This window comes from Bison bison, unplaced genomic scaffold, assembly GCF_000754665.1.
Source record: "Bison bison bison isolate TAMUID 2011002044 unplaced genomic scaffold, Bison_UMD1.0 scf7180017864072, whole genome shotgun sequence".
Lineage (NCBI taxonomy): Eukaryota > Metazoa > Chordata > Mammalia > Artiodactyla > Bovidae > Bison > Bison bison.
The window spans coordinates 6,580,426-6,600,709 of record NW_011494644.1 but is presented as its reverse complement, the minus strand read 5'-3'; the positions used below and the strand labels follow the sequence as shown (position 1 = coordinate 6,600,709).

The window sequence follows — 20,284 nt, the reverse complement described above, 5'->3', positions numbered from 1 at the left end:
AATAAATGGTGGAAAATTCTGAAAGAGATGGGAATACCAGACCACCTGACCTGCCTCTTGAGAAACCTATATGCAGGTCAGGAAGCAACAGTTAGAACTGGACATGGAACAACAGACTGGTTCCAAATAGGAAAAGGAGTTCGTCAAGGCTGTATATTGTTTATTTAACTTATATGCAGGGTACATCATGAGAAACGCTGGACTGGAAGAAGCACAAGCTGGAATCAACACTGCCAGGAGAAATATCAATAACCTCAGATATGCAGGTGACACCACCCTTATGGCAGAAAGTGAAGAGGAACTAAAAAGCCTCTTGATGAAAGTGAAAGAGGAGAGTGAAAAAGTTGGCTTAAAGCTCAACATTCAGAAAACTAAGATCATGGCATCTGGTCCTATCACTTCATGGGAAATAGATGGGGAAACAGTGGAAACAGTGTCAGACTTTATTTTGGGGGGCTCCAAAATCACTGCACATGGTGATTGCAGCCATGAAATTAAAAGACGCTTACTCCTTGGAAGGAAAGTTATGACCAACCTAGATAGCATATTCAAAAGCAGAGACATTACTTTGCCAACAAAGGTCCGTCTAGTCAAGGCTATGGTTTTTCCAGTGGTCATATATCGATGTGAGAGTTGGACTGTGAAGAAAGCTGAGTGCCGAAGAATTGATGCTTTTGAACTGTGGTGTTGGAGAAGACTCTTGAGAGTCCCTTGGACTGCAAGGAGATCCAACCAGTCCATTCTAAAGGAGATCAGTCCTGGGTGTTCATTGGAAGGATTGATGCTAAAGCTGAAACTCCAAAACTTTGGCCACCTCATGCGAAGAGTTGACTCACTGGAAAAGACCCTGATGCTGGGAGGGATTGGGGGCAGGAGGAGAAGGGGACGACAGAGGATGAGATGGCTGGATGGCATCACCGACTCGATGGACACGAGTTTGAGTGAACTGCGGGAGTTGGGAGTTGGTGATGGACAGGGAGGCCTAGCGTGCTGGGACTCATGGGGTCGCAAAGAGTCGGACACAACTGAGCGACTGAACTGAACTGATGTGGCAGAGCCAATCTACCAGCTTTCACTTGTGATTCTGCTTCAGTCTTTCGGAGAAAAAGGGAACCATTCTTGATCTCAGGTTTCGATGGATCAAGCTGTACTGTTGCTCTCAAAGTGAAAGCTTCCTTACCAGCCATCAACACCAGCTTTCTGCAGTTCAGAAATCCCAAACGACAAAGATCCCATGAAGTCATTTCTGCTGGTCAGATCCCAATCCCAAATCTCTACAGACAGTCTCCTGTCTTTGTCCGATTCTTTCAGCTGGCTGCAAGGAGGGAAAAAAAAAAGTCAGTGAGGTTACCGTGATTTCTCAAGCATATGAAATGTACAAGAGGCAAAGCCTGAAGGTAGCAACGTTTAAAGATTACAAGCTGTTGCAAGAAACAAATTCAGTTTTCATCCCGGGCAAGCTCCCTAGGGAGGCAGAGCTTTTCTGTTTTACAGCCTGTGGTTAAACAGGAAGAGGACCCAGGCGAGCTCTGACCAGGCAGTTCTAACCACTTGCGCTGCTGTATGTCCAGGATCCACGATGTTCAGGAAATCCTACTGACACAGTCACTCTAAGAACTATGAATGCCAGTCCTGTAATTATGTGAGTGTTTGCACACATGCAGGTTGATAATGAGGTTGAGGAAATGTATGAAGGAAAGAGCCTTGCCAGTCTGGGGAGAATTGTTCTAGGGCATGTCCTTGATGGAGGCTGAGATGAGCCCCCAGTTTTGCTCTGAGAGGGGAAGGAGGAAACGGGGCACCACAAGAAGTCATGCTTTTGGCCCATGATCCCTGAAGTTGGAGGGCTTCCCTGGTGGCTCAGACAGTAAAGAATCTACCTGCAGTGCAGGAGACTAGGGTTCTATCCCTGGGTCAGGAAGATCCTCTGGAGAAGGGAATGGCTACCCACTCCAATATTCTTACCTAGGAAGTTCCATGGACAGAGGAACCTGGCAGGATACAATCCATGGGGTCACAAAGAGTTGGATACAACTGAGCAATTAACACATTCACTTTTCCCTGGAGTTGGACTGTCACTGAATCCCATCCTACCCTGTTCTTGTTGTGGGATACTGGCCTGTTCTTTAACCTCTTAAAGCCCCGTTGGTAAAATGGGGATGAAATGACTAGTGTAGCCAGATCCCTTAATACAGTGCTTGTTATAAACAGCACATGCTCAGTAACTGTCGGCTGATGTATCTCATAATTGTTAGCTCAGATGCATCAAAAAGTGATGCCATGTTCTTGGAGCACTAGCCAGGGAAGACCCTGCATGGCAGCTAGCAAAGAGCTCCCAGCAGGTGGCTGGCGGCTGGCCCAGCATCAGCCACACACACAGCCCTAAGCAGGTCATCCCCACACCCTATGGGTTGCATTCTATGTTTGCTGAGACCCAGAGCAACTCCCACAATTTGGCTTCACCTAGCAACACATCACAGTATTTTCCACTCCCCCACATCAGAGACATTCTCAATACTGTATATGAAAAAAGCTCCAATTTTTACTTGGCTTGCAATGCAAAACTGCAGGTGGAGAGGAAGGAAAGAAGGAAGAAAGGAAGAGAGGAAGGGAGAAAGGGAGGGAGAGAAGGAGTCAGGGACAGAGGGAAGGAAAGACAGGCTGGTAAAGGACCTTCCCAATCTCAGGTGGTCCACAACCCAACCTTGCCACCCAGACTGGGATGCAGTAATTTTAACTTACAATCTAAATGTTTCGTTCCACTCGGGGTTGAGGGAGCACTTGATGGTCTTGGTCTTCTGCTTGCTCTCACTCTTGGGATCAGGAATCAGTTTCAGTTTCACGTAAGGATCTGACAAGCCATTAGGATCCATAGGTACAAGGTTTTTAGCATCTCTTACTAAAAACAGAAAGAAAATAAACAAACCAGTTTTAGCATTAATATCTATAAAGAAAGCTGAGTGCCAAAGAATTGATGCTTTTGAACTGTGGTGTTGGAGAAGACTCTTGAGAGTCCCTTGGACTGCAAGGAGATCCAACCAGTCCATCCTAAAGGAGATCGGTCGTAGGTGTTCATTAGAAGGACTGATGTTGAAGCTGAAACTCCAATACTTTGGCCACTTGATGTGAAGAGCTGACTCATTTGAAAAGACCCTGATGCTGGGAAAGATTGAGGGCAGGAGGAGAAGGGGATGACAGAGGATGAGATGGTTGGATGGCATCACTGACTCAATGGACATGGGTTTGGACAGACTCCAGCAGTTGGTGATGGACAGGGAAGCCTGGCGTGCTGTGGTTCATGGGGTTGCAGAGTCGGACACAAATGAGCAACTGAACTGAACTGAACCCCCAAAAGTTAAAGTGCCAACCAGTGATGGTTGTAGAACCTGTGAAAAGGTTTCCTGGCATCACATTTATTTAATGGGAATCTTCATTTATTAACACCAACAGCTAAGAGGCATACGAAGTGAGATAAACTGAAAAGATGTAGACTCTATGTTGGTTTAAAATTGATTTCTGACTTTCAAACTGCCCTTCCCCTAGATTAACCATAAATTTTTTTAGTTTATTTTCCAAAAGGCCTCCAAGAAAAATTAGTTTCTTCCAATTAGCTTAATCCTTTCTAGGATCCTACATATTGTACTTCATTTATGGTTGAATAGAAGACTCTTGAGAGTCCCTTGGACTGCGAGAAGATCCAACCAATCCATCCTAAAGGAAATCAGTCCTGGGTGGTCATTGGAAGGACTGATGTTGAAGCTGAAACTCCAGTATTTTGGCCACCTAATGCGAAGAGCTGACTCGTTTGAAAAGATCCTGATGCTGAGAAAGATTGAGGGCAGGAGGAGAAGGGGACGACAGAGGATAAGATGGTTGGATGGCATCACTGACACAATGGACATGAGTTTGAGTGAACTCCGGGAGTTGGTGATGGACAGGGAGACCTGGCGTGCTGCGGTTCATGGGGTCGCAGAGAGTTGGACACAACTGAGCAACTGAACTGAACTGAATATCTGCTTGCATGAATATATCAAATTTTGTTTATCCATTCATCAGCTGATCAACTTTTGACTATTGTAAAAGGTGCTGCTATGAACATGTGTATACTCTGACATAAAAATTTACATATTCTATGATTCCATTTACATGAAACATCCAGAACAGGTAAATCCAAAGAGACAGCAGACTAGCAGCTGCCAGGAGTTGGTGGTAGGTGGAATGGGAGTTACTACCTAATGGTTATGGGGTTTCCTTTAAGGGTGACAAAAATTCCTTGGAACTAGATAGAAACGATGGTTGCCCAAAACTGTTAATTCAGTAAATGCCACTAAGCTATACACTTAAAAATGGTTAATGGTGCATTTTATCTGAATTCAAAAAGAAAACCAGGCAACTGATATGAACATGCAGTACAGCACAGGGAACTCTACTTAATGCACCATGGTGACCTAAATAAGAGGGGAATCCAAGAGGGAGGGGTATGTGTATACGTATAGCTGGTTCATTTTGCTATGCAGTAGAAGCTAGCACAATATCATAAAGCAACTACACTCCAATAAAAGGTAATTAATAAAAAAGTAAAAGCTATTAACAAAAGAGAAAGAATTGCCCTCTAAACCAAAATGACCTATTTATCCAGGCAGCACCCATTAACCAGCGCCTAGACAGCCCAGGGTGAGAGAGCTGGAAAAACAGCAGCATTACAGCTAGGCTCCACCTGTGCCCAAGAACACCCTGGGTAAAGGAGGTTTAGCAGGGAAAGGAAGAAGAAGGTCAACAGTCTGGGATGCAACTGAGAATAAGAAGGATGAGGCAGCATAAGACATCAGTCTGGAGAAATGGGAAGAAGTTAATTAGGAGTCAGTTCAAAAACCAGTAACATAGATGGCCAAGGGAAGGCGATAAGAAAATGAAAACTGTCTAGATCTTGAGGATACAGTGCCAACCACCTCATTTATGATAGGAAAACCCAAAGTAATATATTGATATTAGCAGACTGAATCAAACTATCTGCTAAAAGGCTAACAAACAGTGACTCTTACCAGAATGCAAAGATGGCTCAACCTCAGAAATCTATTATTAAAATATTCATCATAATTATAGGTCAAAGGAGAAAACTATAGGATCATTGCAATTAGCTAGAAATAACAGGAAATCTCCACAGGACAAAGGACATCTGAAATAATAGCACCAAAGTTAATGGTAAATGCAATCTCATTAAAGTCAAGAATATGACAAAGATACCCCTTACCACCACCATCATTCCGTATTTGTTCTAAGTGCTTCATAAGTGCAACAAGTTATCAGAAAAGTAAAGAATAAAGCATCCCCATCACTCCCTGCAACCTCTGCTTCCACCTCATCACAGTCACCTCCTTCCTGGTGTTTATCATCCAGAAGTTACACTACTTTTTAACTCAGCTTCATGTATCCCACAAGCTATGCTACTTCCCACTTTCCTGTTCATTAACTCTAGTACCCCACTGCTACAAGTCTTTCATCACCAATCAACCTATTGAGCCCAATATAAAATTTTCTCTTTCTCCTCATTCCCTCTCGTCTTTACTCCCTTCACCCCCAGCTTAAAGTTTTGGAGGCATTATATTCACTCTCGAAAATTACTCTCAACTCCCTTGCTCCTCTTTCCTTTCATTTTATCTGACAACTAACCACTGCTTGGGATGGAGTGGTGGGGCGCTGACTTGCCTAAGACCATATAGCTAGTGAAGGGCTAAGACTGAATAAAGGGAATGAAGAAAGGACTGAGTGGACCGTCAGAGGAGTGACAAGGGACCCCAGGAGGCACGCTGTAACTTATTCTGCACTGACCCCATTCTCTACTCTAGCACATGGCCCCTTCTTCCACTTATCCACAGGCTGAATTCCTATTCCATGTCATCTTGCAAGTTGTATCTCATTTTTGTACCAAAAGTAAGAATTTTACCTCTTTGATTTGGTTAAGTTCAATAAGCAGGTCCCTAATGTGTTCGGCATTCTGCTAAGTACTATGGACAGGGGTGCCAACATAATGTTGATCTCGCCTTCAATATCTTATGTTGACCCCCTATTCCCAGTGCCTAGCAGAATAAAACCAAGTTATTCAAAGCAATTTTGGGATCACGAATAGTCGAACATGACTTGGCGACTCAGCAACAACAACAGATTCAAAGTAGAGTTGATTTCTAAGGAGACAGTAGTCAGGTCATATAGTATAGTGGATACAGGGCTATGAGAATCCAGGGTCTGCATTTTGCCTAGCAGTTATTTCACATTTTTGAATCTCAAATTCTTGATCAGTAAAATGGAAAGAACATACCTCACTGGGCTGTTAAAAGGGTGAAATCAGATAAAGAATATACATTGTTAACACCTAGAGAAATAGTCAATAAATGCTAGCTATATTATTGCTTTCACTTTCATGTTATTGCTATTTCATTGTTATTACAATTAATATTCAGTGCCCTCTTTTTACTACATTGGTTTGTTTTTATTATGAAGACGTAATCATTTCCAAATTTTTTCTTGAGAATAAAGCATCTGACTTTTCCATTTGAACCCTTCCAAAGGAATGCTTCTCAGCCCTTAGTGTGGACAAGGGTCACCCAGATGACCAGTGAGATGCATATTCCTATGACCCACTCCCACAGATAAGATTCTGATTCATTAAGTCTGGAGTGACACCTGCTGATCTGTTTCTCTAAGTTCCCAAGTGATGCTGATACTGCTGGTCCATAGAGCACACATTAGGTAAAACTTTCCTAGATGATATAATTTCTTAATATGCCCGAACACTTTCCCCATGGACTACATACAATCTCCAACTGTTCCTTTCTCTCATTCACTGAGCCTTCCAAGGAAAACAGCATGTGCAAGTTTCCAGGCTTGGATCTTGGAATGACACATCCATCACCCTAGTGAGCTGCATAAAAACATGATTTGAGAGGCTCTGAAGTGCCAGAAACTTGTCTGTCTGGTTGATTGGCAACACATATGCAAGTGAAAACAGTTTGTCTTTCTTCAAAGACCACACGCCCTCCCCTGTCTTATAAACTGACAGCACAGGACAATCACCAGAACATTCTTCTATTGTAAGTATGCACCTCACAGCTCCTTCAGAGTACTCTTTGTAGGACAAGTATTCTTGAGCCAATCTCATAACTAATGGTTTAAGAATGACCTCTCCCTGGCCGTCTACTTCCCCTAACTTTCCAAGCCTAACTGAGGCATGACTCCATCTTTCCCCCAACTCTTACAGATAGACCCTTTCTTCTACTTCTGTTCCTTTTGGGTCTATCCTCTCCCAAAGGGGCCAAAAATTTCTATGAAAAGGAACAAAGTGGAATTGATTCTGGGACTGTTGGTATTCACATCTCCAAGTGCTCTGGCTACTAAAGTCACTGTATCGTGAGCAGCTGAAAGTAGCTTCAGGCTAAGATCCAAAGGCCTGTCCCTCCTGAAGCTTTTCAAAGTAGAGTCATGTTTCCCAGCAGCAAGAGAGCTGTATATGTATTGAGACAGCAAATCTCTCTAGACCACACTTGGCGAGACTGACTTTGATTTTTCTTGATAAATGTTTCTTTACTATCTCTGTTGAAATTCAGCCAGCCCAGATGGTACAAAATGCTTCACACAAAGCAGAAATAGCAACTGTCCCCCCTGGTGGAAGCTTGCTAAGTGCACAGAAAAGTGTCCCAGTCAAGAGAACATTGCTTGCCTTGGGAGTGAAGCTGGTTGGGGGGTAAGATCTGGCTGTTTCCATCAAAAGCCTTCAGAGCAAACAAGGCCTCTGCATTCTGGTGTGATTACCTAATACAGTGCTGAATCCATAAAAGATAGCCCTACTGTTAACTATCTTCCTAAGGATTGCTCTTCAGTAAGAACTTTCTTATTTTTTTTAATAAGTATTGGAAAGTCTGAATAACTGTGTTGCTTTAAAGTCATCATAATATACTATGTGAACCAGAAGCTTCTCTGTATTAAGAACTTCTCCTTTTGAAGGTACTTTCTTCAACATCATGAGTCCTTATTTGTCCTCACTATAAATGTCCTTAGAACAGTCATCCAAAGCAATCCCCACTAGCATTCAGTTATGTTTGAGGATGTCTGCAGAGATAAAAAGCAGGAAATGCAAATTGATACAGCCACTACGGAGAACAGTTTGAAGGTTCCTTAAAAAATTAAAAATAGAATTATCATATGACCCAGAAATCCCACTACTGGGCATATACCCTGAAAAAAAAAACAAAATTAAAAAAAAAAACACATGCACCCCAGTGTTCACTGCAGCACTATTTAAAATAGCCAGGTCATGGAAGAAACCTAAATGTCTATCAACCAATGAATGGATAAAGAAGATGCGGTACATATATACAGCAAAATTTAATCAGTCATAAAAAAGAACAAACTTGGATCATTTGTAGAGATGTGGATATACCTACAGATTGTTACACAGAGTGAAGCAAGTCAGAAAGAGAAAAATCAATGTTGTATATTAACGCATTTTATCTACGTGGAATCTAAGAAAATGGTACAGATGAACCTGTTTTCAAGGCAGAAATAGAGACACAGACAGAGAGAACAAATGTATGGACACGAAAGGGGGAAAGGCAGGGTGGGATGAATTGCGAGACTGGGATTGACATATATACACTATTACGTACAAAGTAGATAACTAATGAGAACCTACTGTAGAGCACAGGGAACTCTACTTAATGCTCTGTGGTGACCTAAATGGGAAGGAAATCCAAAAAGAGGGGATATATATGTACATGGATATTTGGTTCACTTCGCTGTACAGCAGAAACTAACACAACATGGTAAAGCAACTATATTTCAATTTAAAAAAATAGGAAATAACGTGAATGCTCATCAACAGGGGAAGGGGTAAATAATCCAGAGCATGTTCACACAGTGAAATATTATGTATGGCTCTATAACACTGGGCTATCTACATGTGCTAACATGTTAAACCAGCAAAATGAAGATTGGCTATTACAATGTAATACTTCTTTGTTTAAAAAAAAAGTCAGTGGTTTCAACTGAAGATCGACATCAGTGGTTCAGCTGATGAAATCTGGATTGAGACTATGAATTAAATGATAGCACTGGGCCAATATTAGGTTTCCAGAGTTGAATAACTGTACATATGCACGAGAATGTCCGTGTCCTTAGAAAATATATACTAAATTATCTAGGAAAAAATGGGGACCACGATTCCAACTCATTCTCAGATGGCTCACAAAAACATATACACGCATATTAAAATATTTAATAGAGAGAATGATGAACAAATGAAACAAAACGTGAACAAATGGTAAATCAGGTAAAGAGAATACAGAAATCCTCGTACTGTTAACTTTTCTATAATTTTGGGACTGTGTTTAAACAAACAAGGCCCTCCAAATCTTTGAGACAAGTATAATAAATTTTCTATAAGGTCACATGTGAATGCAAATATATAGAAAAAAGTCTAGAAGGATAAATCCAAAAGTGGCTTGAAGAAAGGGCTACATCTGTGGAAGAGGTAAAGGCACCTGGTTCGTGGGCAAAAGAAACTTAAGCCTTAATTGTCATTTTCTGAAATTATTACAAAGAGAATGCATTCTTATATTAACTGCGTTATTAAAACTTAATTTAAAAAATCAATTCAGTTGTGGTCCATTTACCGCCGCCAAGAACTCATTGTTTTGGCCTTCAAAGACCCCCATTCTGTTCCCCAAAGACTTTTTAGAGCAACCAAGTCTGCAAAGATCCTGGTCTGAATGGCTGGGCCCTAGGTGAACAGACCCAGGATGGCCTTACTGAGACCAGCTGGACACCCGTGTCACACACGCCAGGACCAAAGCAGGACTGAAGTAAAGAGACTGATCAGGTGAAAACTTTCAGAGCCATCCACCCATTTTGGCTCTCCTGCTCTGCACCCACCTCCTTCTCTTTCAGTGACCTGATGGATGACAGTTTACTGGGCCTTCAGTTAATCCCAAGTTCCTCCCCACTGCCCCGTCACACTTCCTTAAGCCGAAACTTCTTCAGCTGTCTACTCCTAGATCTGCATTTTGTTGATAATAAGCCCACTTATTATGGGCTTCCTGAGTGGCTCAGTGGTAAAGATTCTGCCTGCTACACAGGAGACTTGGGTGCAATTACTGGGTCAACAAGATCCCCTGGAGGAGGGCATGGCAGTCCACTCCAGTATTCTTGCTGGGAAAACTCCTGTGGACAGAGGAGGCTGGCGGGCTAGTCATGGGGTTGCAAAGAGTCAGACATGACTGAAGCGACCGAGCAGCTGCAGCATTCACTCATTGCTTCTTCTAATCCCAAGCTTCTCTGATGCTATAGTTTTTGTGAGCCCTGGATCCATCAGCATCTCCTTCCATCATCTTAACTGGCCATCCCTGGCCTCATCTGATGGACTCTGATTACAAAGTAAGCAAGCCTAGGGTCTCTGGGTAGCCCACACGCAGGAGCTAAGACATCTCAAGTGCATCATGGCCAAAGGCTCTGAGAACAGCTGGCTTCCTGTCACTGCTGGCAGCGGCAGAGTCATCACACATCGAATCATCTGTGTTGAGACAGACTTCCAGCTGGGACCATCACAGTATCTGTCTGGAAGGGAGCCTGTCAAGCCAAGGCAAGTGAAACGATGATGGGGAGCTAATGCAGGTAAGCCGGGAACTAAGTTAGCAACAGTTAGACTTCAGAGTCACACACACCTGGGTCTAAGTTCTGCCTCTGCCTTTGACTCTCACTACCGGGGTGCCTTTAGTCAGAAGACTCCTCTGAGGACTTCCCTGGTGGTCCAGTGGTTAAGAATCCATCTTCCAATGCAGGAGACGCAGGTTTAATCCCTGGTCCGGGAAGATTTCACATGCCACGGAGCAACATGTACCATGCCAAAGTACCGCAGCTACTGAGCCTGCGTGCAGTTACTGAAGCCTGCCTTAGACCCGGTGCTCTGAAACAAAAGAGGCTACTGCAGTCAGAAGCCTGTGCACAGCAACAAATACCCAATGCAGCCAAAATAATAAATAAATAAAAGACTTTGCTGAGTTTCCCTGTCTCTGAAATGATGATAAAGTCGCATACAACTCAAAAGGATGTCTGATAATTATAGGACTGCCATCCATGCCAGTTTACCAAGAACAACCTCAGTCTCTATCTGTTGTTCTTTTACTCTCAAGAGAGTCTAGTTCGGACAATAAATTACATGGTTCCTCTAATTACAGAGGATAATGGTGTTCAAGTATAGTGAAAAGCACATGGCAGAGTCTCAACAAATGTTGATTTCCTGTCTCCTTTGAGAGAATTTAGATCAAATTACATAACTATTAAGATCAATTTCAAGGCTAAAAGAGTATCTCTCCAAAGTGATTTTCATATAAATGAACCTGGAGGAGGTAGTCAAAGAATGATGTTCTGATGCCAACTGTGATAAATCCCTTCCTTCTTCTTACATTATAGCTTCCTCTCCATTCCAGTTCAGCCACCTGGAGTCTCACCTGGAATGAATGGTTCTTCCTCTGAACTCCCCAATAACCTTTTATCTTTTTAATCCTCTGCTCCCTTTACACCATTTTTTTAAAAAAAAATACATATCAAACCCTTTGATCCCTGAACTCTTTCCTTTCTTCTGGGCCATCAGTGAGCTGCTGTGATGTTACTTTTCTTCCTAACCCTGCCAATATGGAAAGCTCCTCCAAGCACTTCTGGCCATGGGCTTTAATATTGTGTCTTTTGAACAACATCCTGTCTGCATACCTCTGACTGTCAGTGATACACGGCTTCGAGAGAGCACCAGAGAAAAGAATAATACATGGAGAGCTTGATGCATGACACACCCATGACCTCCAACAACCGCCTGGCCCTCCACACCACCTGTCACCCTACTGGGCATGCCTAGCCAACCCTTCCCTTTCCCGACAGAAACAATCTCAGGAGTTCATCATTTTAAGGCTCCTGTCTGATTCCTGTTCCATCTGGTTCGCACAATGATCTTCTGTATTATGTCTGTGGCATGGATTTCTAGTTCTATCACGTTTTCATCAGAAGATGTAGGCTGAGCCATTTCTGGGGCATTTTGTGAAGAGGTCTGCTTTGCAAGTTAACATATCATCAATTTTGTGCATACTAGGGAAAAGGCGAGTCTCTTAAGGAAGAGTTCAGGCTTCAAGAGAGAAGTATTTGGCACGAGCTTTAAGAATATTATTTAAGTAATCTATACTCATATTTTTTTACCTGTTTTATCTGTCAAAGACGGACACAATATGTTTTAAAACCATCCCTCAATGGCATTTCTATAAATTCCTCATTTCATTTCTAGCAGTTTTTGCTTTTATGTATTTGACCCTGTGTTACCTGAGGCACGTGACTATTTTTTTAATCTTGGATTTTATGTTTCATTCTTTTAAAAATTCTTTTTTGTACTGTTTACTACTTGCTTGTCTTGAGCTCTGCTCTCAAAATAGGTGCTTTTCCATTTGCCCTGGTTGTTTCTGCAGGAATACCTGATTCCATTTACCTGTGGATCCATGCTGTTTATCCTCCACACCTTTTTTTTCCCCCATAACTATAGTCATCTTTTTGTTCCTTTCCCCTGCCACCTGGGAGTATTCCTTAAGCCTATTTCCATATGACTGATTATATTTTCTGCAGTAAGCACTCCTCTGTTAACTGTTTCTATGCATTTTAATTTATTTTTTAAATTATTTTTTATTATCACAATATGATATCCTTCTTGCTTACGCCTTCCCCTTAGCTAGTTCCTCTTTCATCTCATGCCTACTGCCTTATCCTTCTGCCCTCCCCCACTCTCAGTCTCTCTCTCTTTCTCTCTACCTCCGACCCTCTTTTCCTCTCCTTGTCTTTTGTGTGTGTGTGTGAAAGTTTTGTGTTTTTTTTAATAATTATTTATTTTTGCCTGTGCTGGGTCTTTGTTGCCGTGTGGGCTTTTCTCAAGTTGTGGGGAGCAGGAGCTCCAGTTGTGGGGCATGGGCTTCTCATTGCAGTGGCATCTCTTGTTGGGGATCACGGGCTCCAGAGCTTGCCCGTTTCAGCAGCTGCGGTACGCGGGCTCTAGAGCGCAGACTCGGAAGTCATGGCGCACGGGCTTAGTTGCTCTGCAGCGTGCGGGGTCCTCCTACCCCAGCGATGATACCCGTGTCTCCCGCATTAGCAGGTGGATTCTTCACCACTTAGCTACTTGGGAAGCCCTCCTTTTCCTGTCTTTTTTATCTGTTTATTTTCTGTCTATGGCATTTAATTATTTAATCAGCATACAGTAATACTGACTTTTTGTGTATACTTTCGTGAATTTTAACATATGTATAGAATCATGTAACCACCATCCTACCAGGACATAGGACAGTTCAATCACTCCAGAAAAATCCTGTGAGCTGCTGCTTCATAGTTACAACCCACCCGCTACCCTCAGCCCCTAGCAATCGATGCTCCATTTCTCATTTACTATAGTTTTATCTTTTGAAGAATGACACATCTTCCATATAAATGTAGCATCAGACAGGATGAAACCTTTTGAGATTGGCTTCTCTAACTCAGCAAAGTGCCTTTGAGAGGCAGCCAGGTTGTGCATATGAATAGTTTTTAATCATTTCTTTCCATTGATGAGGAATATTCCACTGTATGGATGAACCACAGTTCATTTATCCATTCACCTGTTCAAGGGCATTTGAGTGGTCTCTAGTTTTTGGTCATTATGAATAGAGCTGCTACAAATATTCAAATGTGAACATGAAATTGCATTTCTCTAGGGTAAATTCCTAGGAGTTAGGTCAAAAATTAAAGCATATGGTAAGTGTGTATATACATACATTCGTGTGTGTATATATATATGTATATACACACACACACACATAGGTGTTATATATATATATGTATAAATATATACCAAAAGGTTTTCCAAAGAGACTGTACCATTTTGCATTCCTGCTAGCAATAAATAAAAGTTTCTCTCACCTTGCATCCTTTCCAGCACACTGTATTCACAGTATTTATTATTGTTTTTTTAATAATTTTATTTATTTATTTTTGGTTGTGCTGGATCTTCGTTGCTGCCTGGGTTGCTCTTGTTGTGGCGAGCAGGAGTTCCTCTATCATTGCGGTGCATGGGCTGTTCACTGTGGTGGCTTCTCTTGTTGCAGAGCACGGGCTGTAGGGCACACGGGCTTCAGCAGCTGTGGCGTGTGGGCTCAGTCATTGCAGCTGCTGGGTTCTAGAACACAGGCTCAATAGCTGTGGCACACGGGTTTCATTTCTCTGTGGCATGTGGAATCTTCCTGGACCAGGTATCAAACCTGTGTCTCCTGCACTGGCAGGCAGATTCTTTACCACTGAGCCACCAGGGAAGCTCTGTCGTTATTATCTTAGCCATTCTAATAGGTATATAGTGGTATCTCACTGTAGCTTTAATTTGCATTTCCCTGATTTCCAGCGACACTGAGCCTCTTCTTGTGAGTGAACCTGCCATCCTTACACCATCTTTGGTGGTGTTTTGGCCCATCTTTTTCGTGGAGTTGCTTGCACACTTACAACTCTGAGAGTTCTCTACTCTGGATCCAGGTCTTTTTTCAGATATGTGCTTTGCAAATATTTTCTTCCAGTTTGTAGCTTGTCTTTTCATTATGTAACAGTGCCTTTTGCAAAGCAAAAGTGTTTTTTTATTTTAATGAGGTCCAGTTAATTATTTTTTCTTTCATGAGTCATGTTTTTAGTGTCATGTTTGAGAACTCTTTGTTTAACTCCAGGTCATAAAATTTTTTTCTCCTATGTTTTCCATTTCTATGCCTTTAAATTTAACATTTAGATCTATAATCCATTTTGTGTTAGTTCTTCAATAAGTTTATGAACAGAAGTTGAGGTTCATTTTGTTTGCATATGAATGCCAGTCATTCCAACATCATTTGTTGAAAGACTGGGTAGTCTTTCCATTTCTTTGTTTTTATATCTTTAAAAAAAAAAAACAACCAATGGGCTGTATTTGTATGGGTATACATCTGGACTCTCTCTTCTGATCCAGTTATTTATGTATTTATCCCTTTGCCAAAATTACACTGCCTGATAACTGAAGCTTTGTCTTAGGTCTGAAAATTGAGTACTGTGATTCTGCCAACTTTATTCTTCATCTTAAAAACTGTGTTGGCATTCTAGTTCTTTGGCCTTTTCATTAAATTTTAGAATCCCTTTGTCCATATCAATAAAAAAACTCCTGCTGAGATTTTGATTGGAAATTTATTAAGTCTACAGATCAATCTGAAAAACTGAAGACTTTACTATATCCTGGGTCTTCCAATCCATAAACAAGGCATGTCTCTTCATTTATTTAAGTATTCTTTGATTTCTTGCAGTGTTTTATAACTTTCAGCATACGGATTCTAGACATATTTTATTAGATTTATAACAAAATATTACATTTGTTTTGAAGTTATTGCAAACGGTATTTTAAAAACTTTAGTTTCTGTTGATATATGAAAATACAATTGATTTTTGTGTGTTGACCTTATATCTTTTACTAGTTCTTGGAGGTTTTTTGGCAGATTCTTTTGGATTTTCTACATAGACAATCATGTTTTCCATGTATAGAGACTTTTTTTTTCCTTTCCAATTTGCATTTCTCAATCTGTTTTTCCAATTTTTTGTTTCTTTTTATCATCTTATTGCACTGACTAGATCTTCCAGTATGATGCTGAATAGACTGGGTAAAGGTGGATGTCCTTGTCTTGTTTCATAGCTTATCGGGAAAGCACGCTGTTTTTCATTACTAAGTATATTGCAGATTTTTCTCTAGATGTCCTTTAACACCTCAGGAAAGTTCCTTTCTATTTCTAGTATGATGACAGCTTTTATCATAAATGAATATTATTAATAAATCTATCAAATGCCTTTTCTGCATCAAACATATTCATATGCTTTTTCTTTCTTTAGATTATTAATACAGTGGAATACACTAATTTTTTAATTATTATTATTATTATTAATGAACCAGACTTACATTTCCAGGATGAAATTCACTTGAAAGTGTTAGTTGCTCAGTCGTGTCTGACTCTTTGTGATGCCATAGACTATAGCCTGCCAGGCTTCTCTGTTCATGGAATTCTACAGGCAAGAATACTGGAGCAGGTAACCATTCCCTTCTCCAGGGGATAGTCCCAACCCAGGGACTGAACCTTGGTCTCCTGCATTGCAGGCAGATTCTTTACCATCTGAGCCTCCAGGGAAACCCATTCACTTGGTCATGCTGTATTATTCTTTTTACTTCTTTCTGTATTTGACCTGCATGATTCTGTTGAAGGTTTTTGCATTTGTGGTCATAAGAGATAATCATGTGTAGTTTCCTTGTGCTGTTTTTGTCTGACTTTGGTATCAGAGCAATGCTAGCCTCATAAAATAAGTTAGGAAGTGCTCCCTCCTATTCCATTTTCTAGAAGAATCAGGGTTATTTCTTCCTTTGATGTTTGGTTGAATTCCACAATATAAATTTCATTTCAAGCACTTCTTTATCTGGATTCCACAAATTTTGGTGCATTGCATTTTTATTTTCTTTCATGGATTCAAAATATTTTCTAATGTTCCTTAAGATTTTCTCTCTGAACTATAGATTAAACATAAGTTTACTTTTGAATTTCCACATTTTCCCTACTCCCATGATTTTTATTATTACTAAAAGTGCTTCACTGAGCTTTAGAACAGAATATGCAACTGTCTATCATATATCTGGTACTGGATGCCCCACAGATACATCATGTCCAGGAATACTCATCAACTCCTTGTCATGAACCCCACCCACCAGCATTACAGATCAGAACATATCTGCTCCCTCTCCTCAATGCCATTCTTGATGAGTGCTTAACGATTCACCCAATTGCAGTAAGAAATCTGGAAATCGCCCTGGTTGCCTTCCCTTGGTACAATCTATGACTATATACAATTCCTTCTACCTCTTTATCATTTCATGTACCTGAGCCCTTTTCCTTCTTATAATTTTATTTTTGATTTTGACTTTACTGAGTCTTTGTTGCCGCGCACAGGCTCTTCATTGCCGTGCACCGGATTTCTCCAGTTGCAGCACATGTGGGCTTCTCTTGGTGCAGAGCACTGGCTCTAGAGCATACAGGCTCAGTAGTCGCGGCACACAGGCTTAGCTGCCCCACGGCAGGTGGGATCTTAGTTCCTAACCAGGATCAAATCCCCTTTCCCTGCAATGGAAGGCAGATTCTTAACCACCAGATCAACAGGCAAGTGCCCCTGAGCCCTTCTTACTATCCACACTGTTATCTAACCTTAACAATAATCATTGTATCATTGGGTTATGTGATTACTGAGTTACCCTTGAAGCCTATAAAGTGGTATTGTCCTTGGCAGGTAATGAGCGACTGGTAAACCTATCACACATATGGTTCTTGTGTGAACATTCCTTTTTTCTCTCCTAGTTAGTTTCTCGCCAACAGTCGTGCTCCATTCTGCCCTTCCTCCATGTCCCTACATCAAAATGAGCTTTCAAAAACTCAAGTCTGATTACAGACTCTCTAAACAAAACCCTTCATAGTTTTAGAAAATCTATTAATATTATCCACTATAAAACTAGGTCAAAGGAGAAAAACATGTAATTATCTCAAAAAATGACAAAAAGACAAGCAACAAAATTCAATAATCATTCTTTTTTTTTAACCCTTAGAAAAACAGGAAGAGATACATGCTTTTCTTGGCATAATAAATGTATCAAAGGTTTTCATTGTCTTACTAGTGAAACTCTATGGAGGCATTTCTAGTTCCCTTAAGGCCACAATCAAATTAAAAATGCCCACATCACCGCTATAATTTAACATCATTCTGGAAGCACCAACCAATACAATTACATAAAAGAAAAATATTAAGCGGCTTAGATGTTGGAAAAGGGAGACAAAATTAGCTTGTATTGTCTCAGCTGTACCTTACAGAAATTCTTCAGTGGTTCTGGCAGGCGATCGACACTCTCTGGTTTGCAGTTCTGATAAATTTTTCCCATTTTTAATCTCCTAGTCATTCAGTGGGGATTCAGAAGAAGGAGAAGTTAAATATATGGTCTCTGTTGAGCATGAATTACTTTTTTAATTAAAAAAAAAAGTTACTCTGTGATGACCAAGAAGAGGGAGACAGTGGTGGTGGTGTGTGGAAGGGAGGCTCACGGGGGAGGGGACAGATGTATATTTATGGCTGATGCACGCTATTGTATGGCAGAAACCAACACAACACTGTAAAGCAATTATCCTCCAATTAAAAAAACAAGCTATTTTAAATCTGGAAGAAAGAATTCTTGGCTTAATGGGAGGCCAGTCTTGTACACAATTACTCTCAACAAATTGGAACTGGATACAATGTGGATGGCCCAAGACCCAATCAACTGATTCCCCCAAATCTGTACATCACTGCCTAAACCATGCAACTTTCATGCTCTGTAACTGGTTTCATCTTGAAACCAGAAACTTGAAAAGCCGACCTTCTATAATCCACTGAACCCACTTTAGTGTCATCTATTTTCTACAGAGGGCTTCCCTGATAGCTCAGTTAGTAAAGAATCTGCCCACAATGCAGGAGATCTGGATTCGATCCCTGGGTTGGGAAGATCCCCTGAAGAAGGGAAAGGCTACTCACTCCAGTATTCTGGCCTGGAGAATTCCATGGACTATATAGTCGCAAACAGTCGGACACAACTGAGCAACTTTCACTTTCACTCACATTTTCTACAGAGGTTTCCCTAGTCACTCAGGGCCTTGCAGTTACCGAGGCTGCTCGGCACCTGCTATGACTCTGCACAGCCTCAAGACCTAGAGGTCCAGAGACCATTCCCCTCCCTGGAGAGGATGTGGGTTAGTCACCCCTTAGGGTCTCACAAGTGCAGTCTCCAAGTGCCTGACGTGCCCCGATTGTGTGGGCAATGCCACCGGGTCCCTCTGGGGATGCAGGGACAGTATGCAGGGATTCGTGCAGATAGAGGGGGTGCTCTGCAGACCACGCTCTAGAAAAACAAGAATAAACCCTGTCCCCGTGAACATCTGTTCCCCTCGGGCCGGCCCTTGGGGGGGTCTTCCCTTATGCCCAGGACAGATGGTTTGTGAGTAAGCCACCCAACACGCTAGCTTTATTTCTCATTTGAAGACCATGACAGGCCTCCAGTTGGGAGAAAACAAGGACAGACGAGGCGTACGGCTTCTTTGCCTGCATCCTCAGGACAGGAACCCTATCGGATTCCTAGACGGTGTGCCTACCCCTCCTCCACCAACCCATGCCGAGAAGATGCAGCAGAAGCGCCAGGCGGGTGACGTTCAAACCCTGAGCTGCAGTAGCTGCTGACATGGCTTTGGGCACTGCTTCACAATGTGATTATTTCTAAAGATGTGACATAAATACTAACATGGGGTCCCTGGAGCTGCAGAGTCGCGGCTTGGCAGCTTAATTTCGACATTCAATCAAAACTGTCCGTCGGCAGCTTTGCGCAGCCCAAGCAGCAGTGGCCAGAAGCCCCACAATCTGCTCTCTAAGTGATGGGTTTAATTTCCAGAGGCTCGGGACAAAAGCCCCCTGGCCCCAAGGAAGGAGGGCTTACCTCCCTTCTCTGGAGAACCAATGCATATTTTCTCATTTCTTCAACGGGCTCCCTGCTTTGATAGAAGAGCCCTATCTACATTAACCACATCACTGAATCATGGGATCCAACGGATTTTTTTAAAACCTGACAGCCACATTCTCACGCCACGTTCCCCAGGCAGCCAGAGGAAAAGGCTGTCATTTGAAGATAAGTTTTCTGTTTCTTCTACTGTCATCTGGGGATGATGAGGGAAGAAAACATCTGTTCAGAGAAGTCCCAACAGAGGAATGTTCCCCCTTAGGTACTGTCAAACATCCTCAATGGCACAGAAGCACTGAAAGAGGGAGAATTCTCCTCCTGGACCTATTTGTCCTAAATGGATGGGTGGATGGATGAATGGATGATTAAAGCAATGGGTCTTAAACAGCCTTTAGGAAACATGCATCCTTCCCAGTTTCTATTATAATTTTACCAAACTATTCATATCTCAAGCTCATTGAAGCACCTACTGAATCCTCCCCACCTTCCCCCACTCTTCACTACTGTGTACGTATGTATCTACATACATATACACACACTTAAGCATACATGCTAAGTCACTTCAGTCGTGTCTGACTTTGTGATCCCACAGACCAAGCTCCTCTGTCCATGGAATTCTCCAGGCAAGATTCCCTTCTCCACACACACACACACACACACACACACATT

The 20,284-nt window shown here is 41.8% G+C and overlaps 1 protein-coding gene across 1 annotated transcript in view; it reads right to left on the bottom strand.

The window, feature by feature from the left end:
* PRKCB (protein kinase C, beta) overlaps positions 1-20,284 on the bottom strand; it is a 476,951-nt gene that overhangs the window by 114,996 nt on the left and 341,671 nt on the right. The window contains exons 10-11 of the mRNA XM_010837422.1: positions 2,743-2,899; positions 1,181-1,315 (exon numbers count right to left, since the gene is read on the bottom strand). Coding sequence (XP_010835724.1) covers positions 1,181-1,315; positions 2,743-2,899 — 292 coding nt within the window. The remainder of the gene's footprint in view (positions 1-1,180; positions 1,316-2,742; positions 2,900-20,284) is intronic.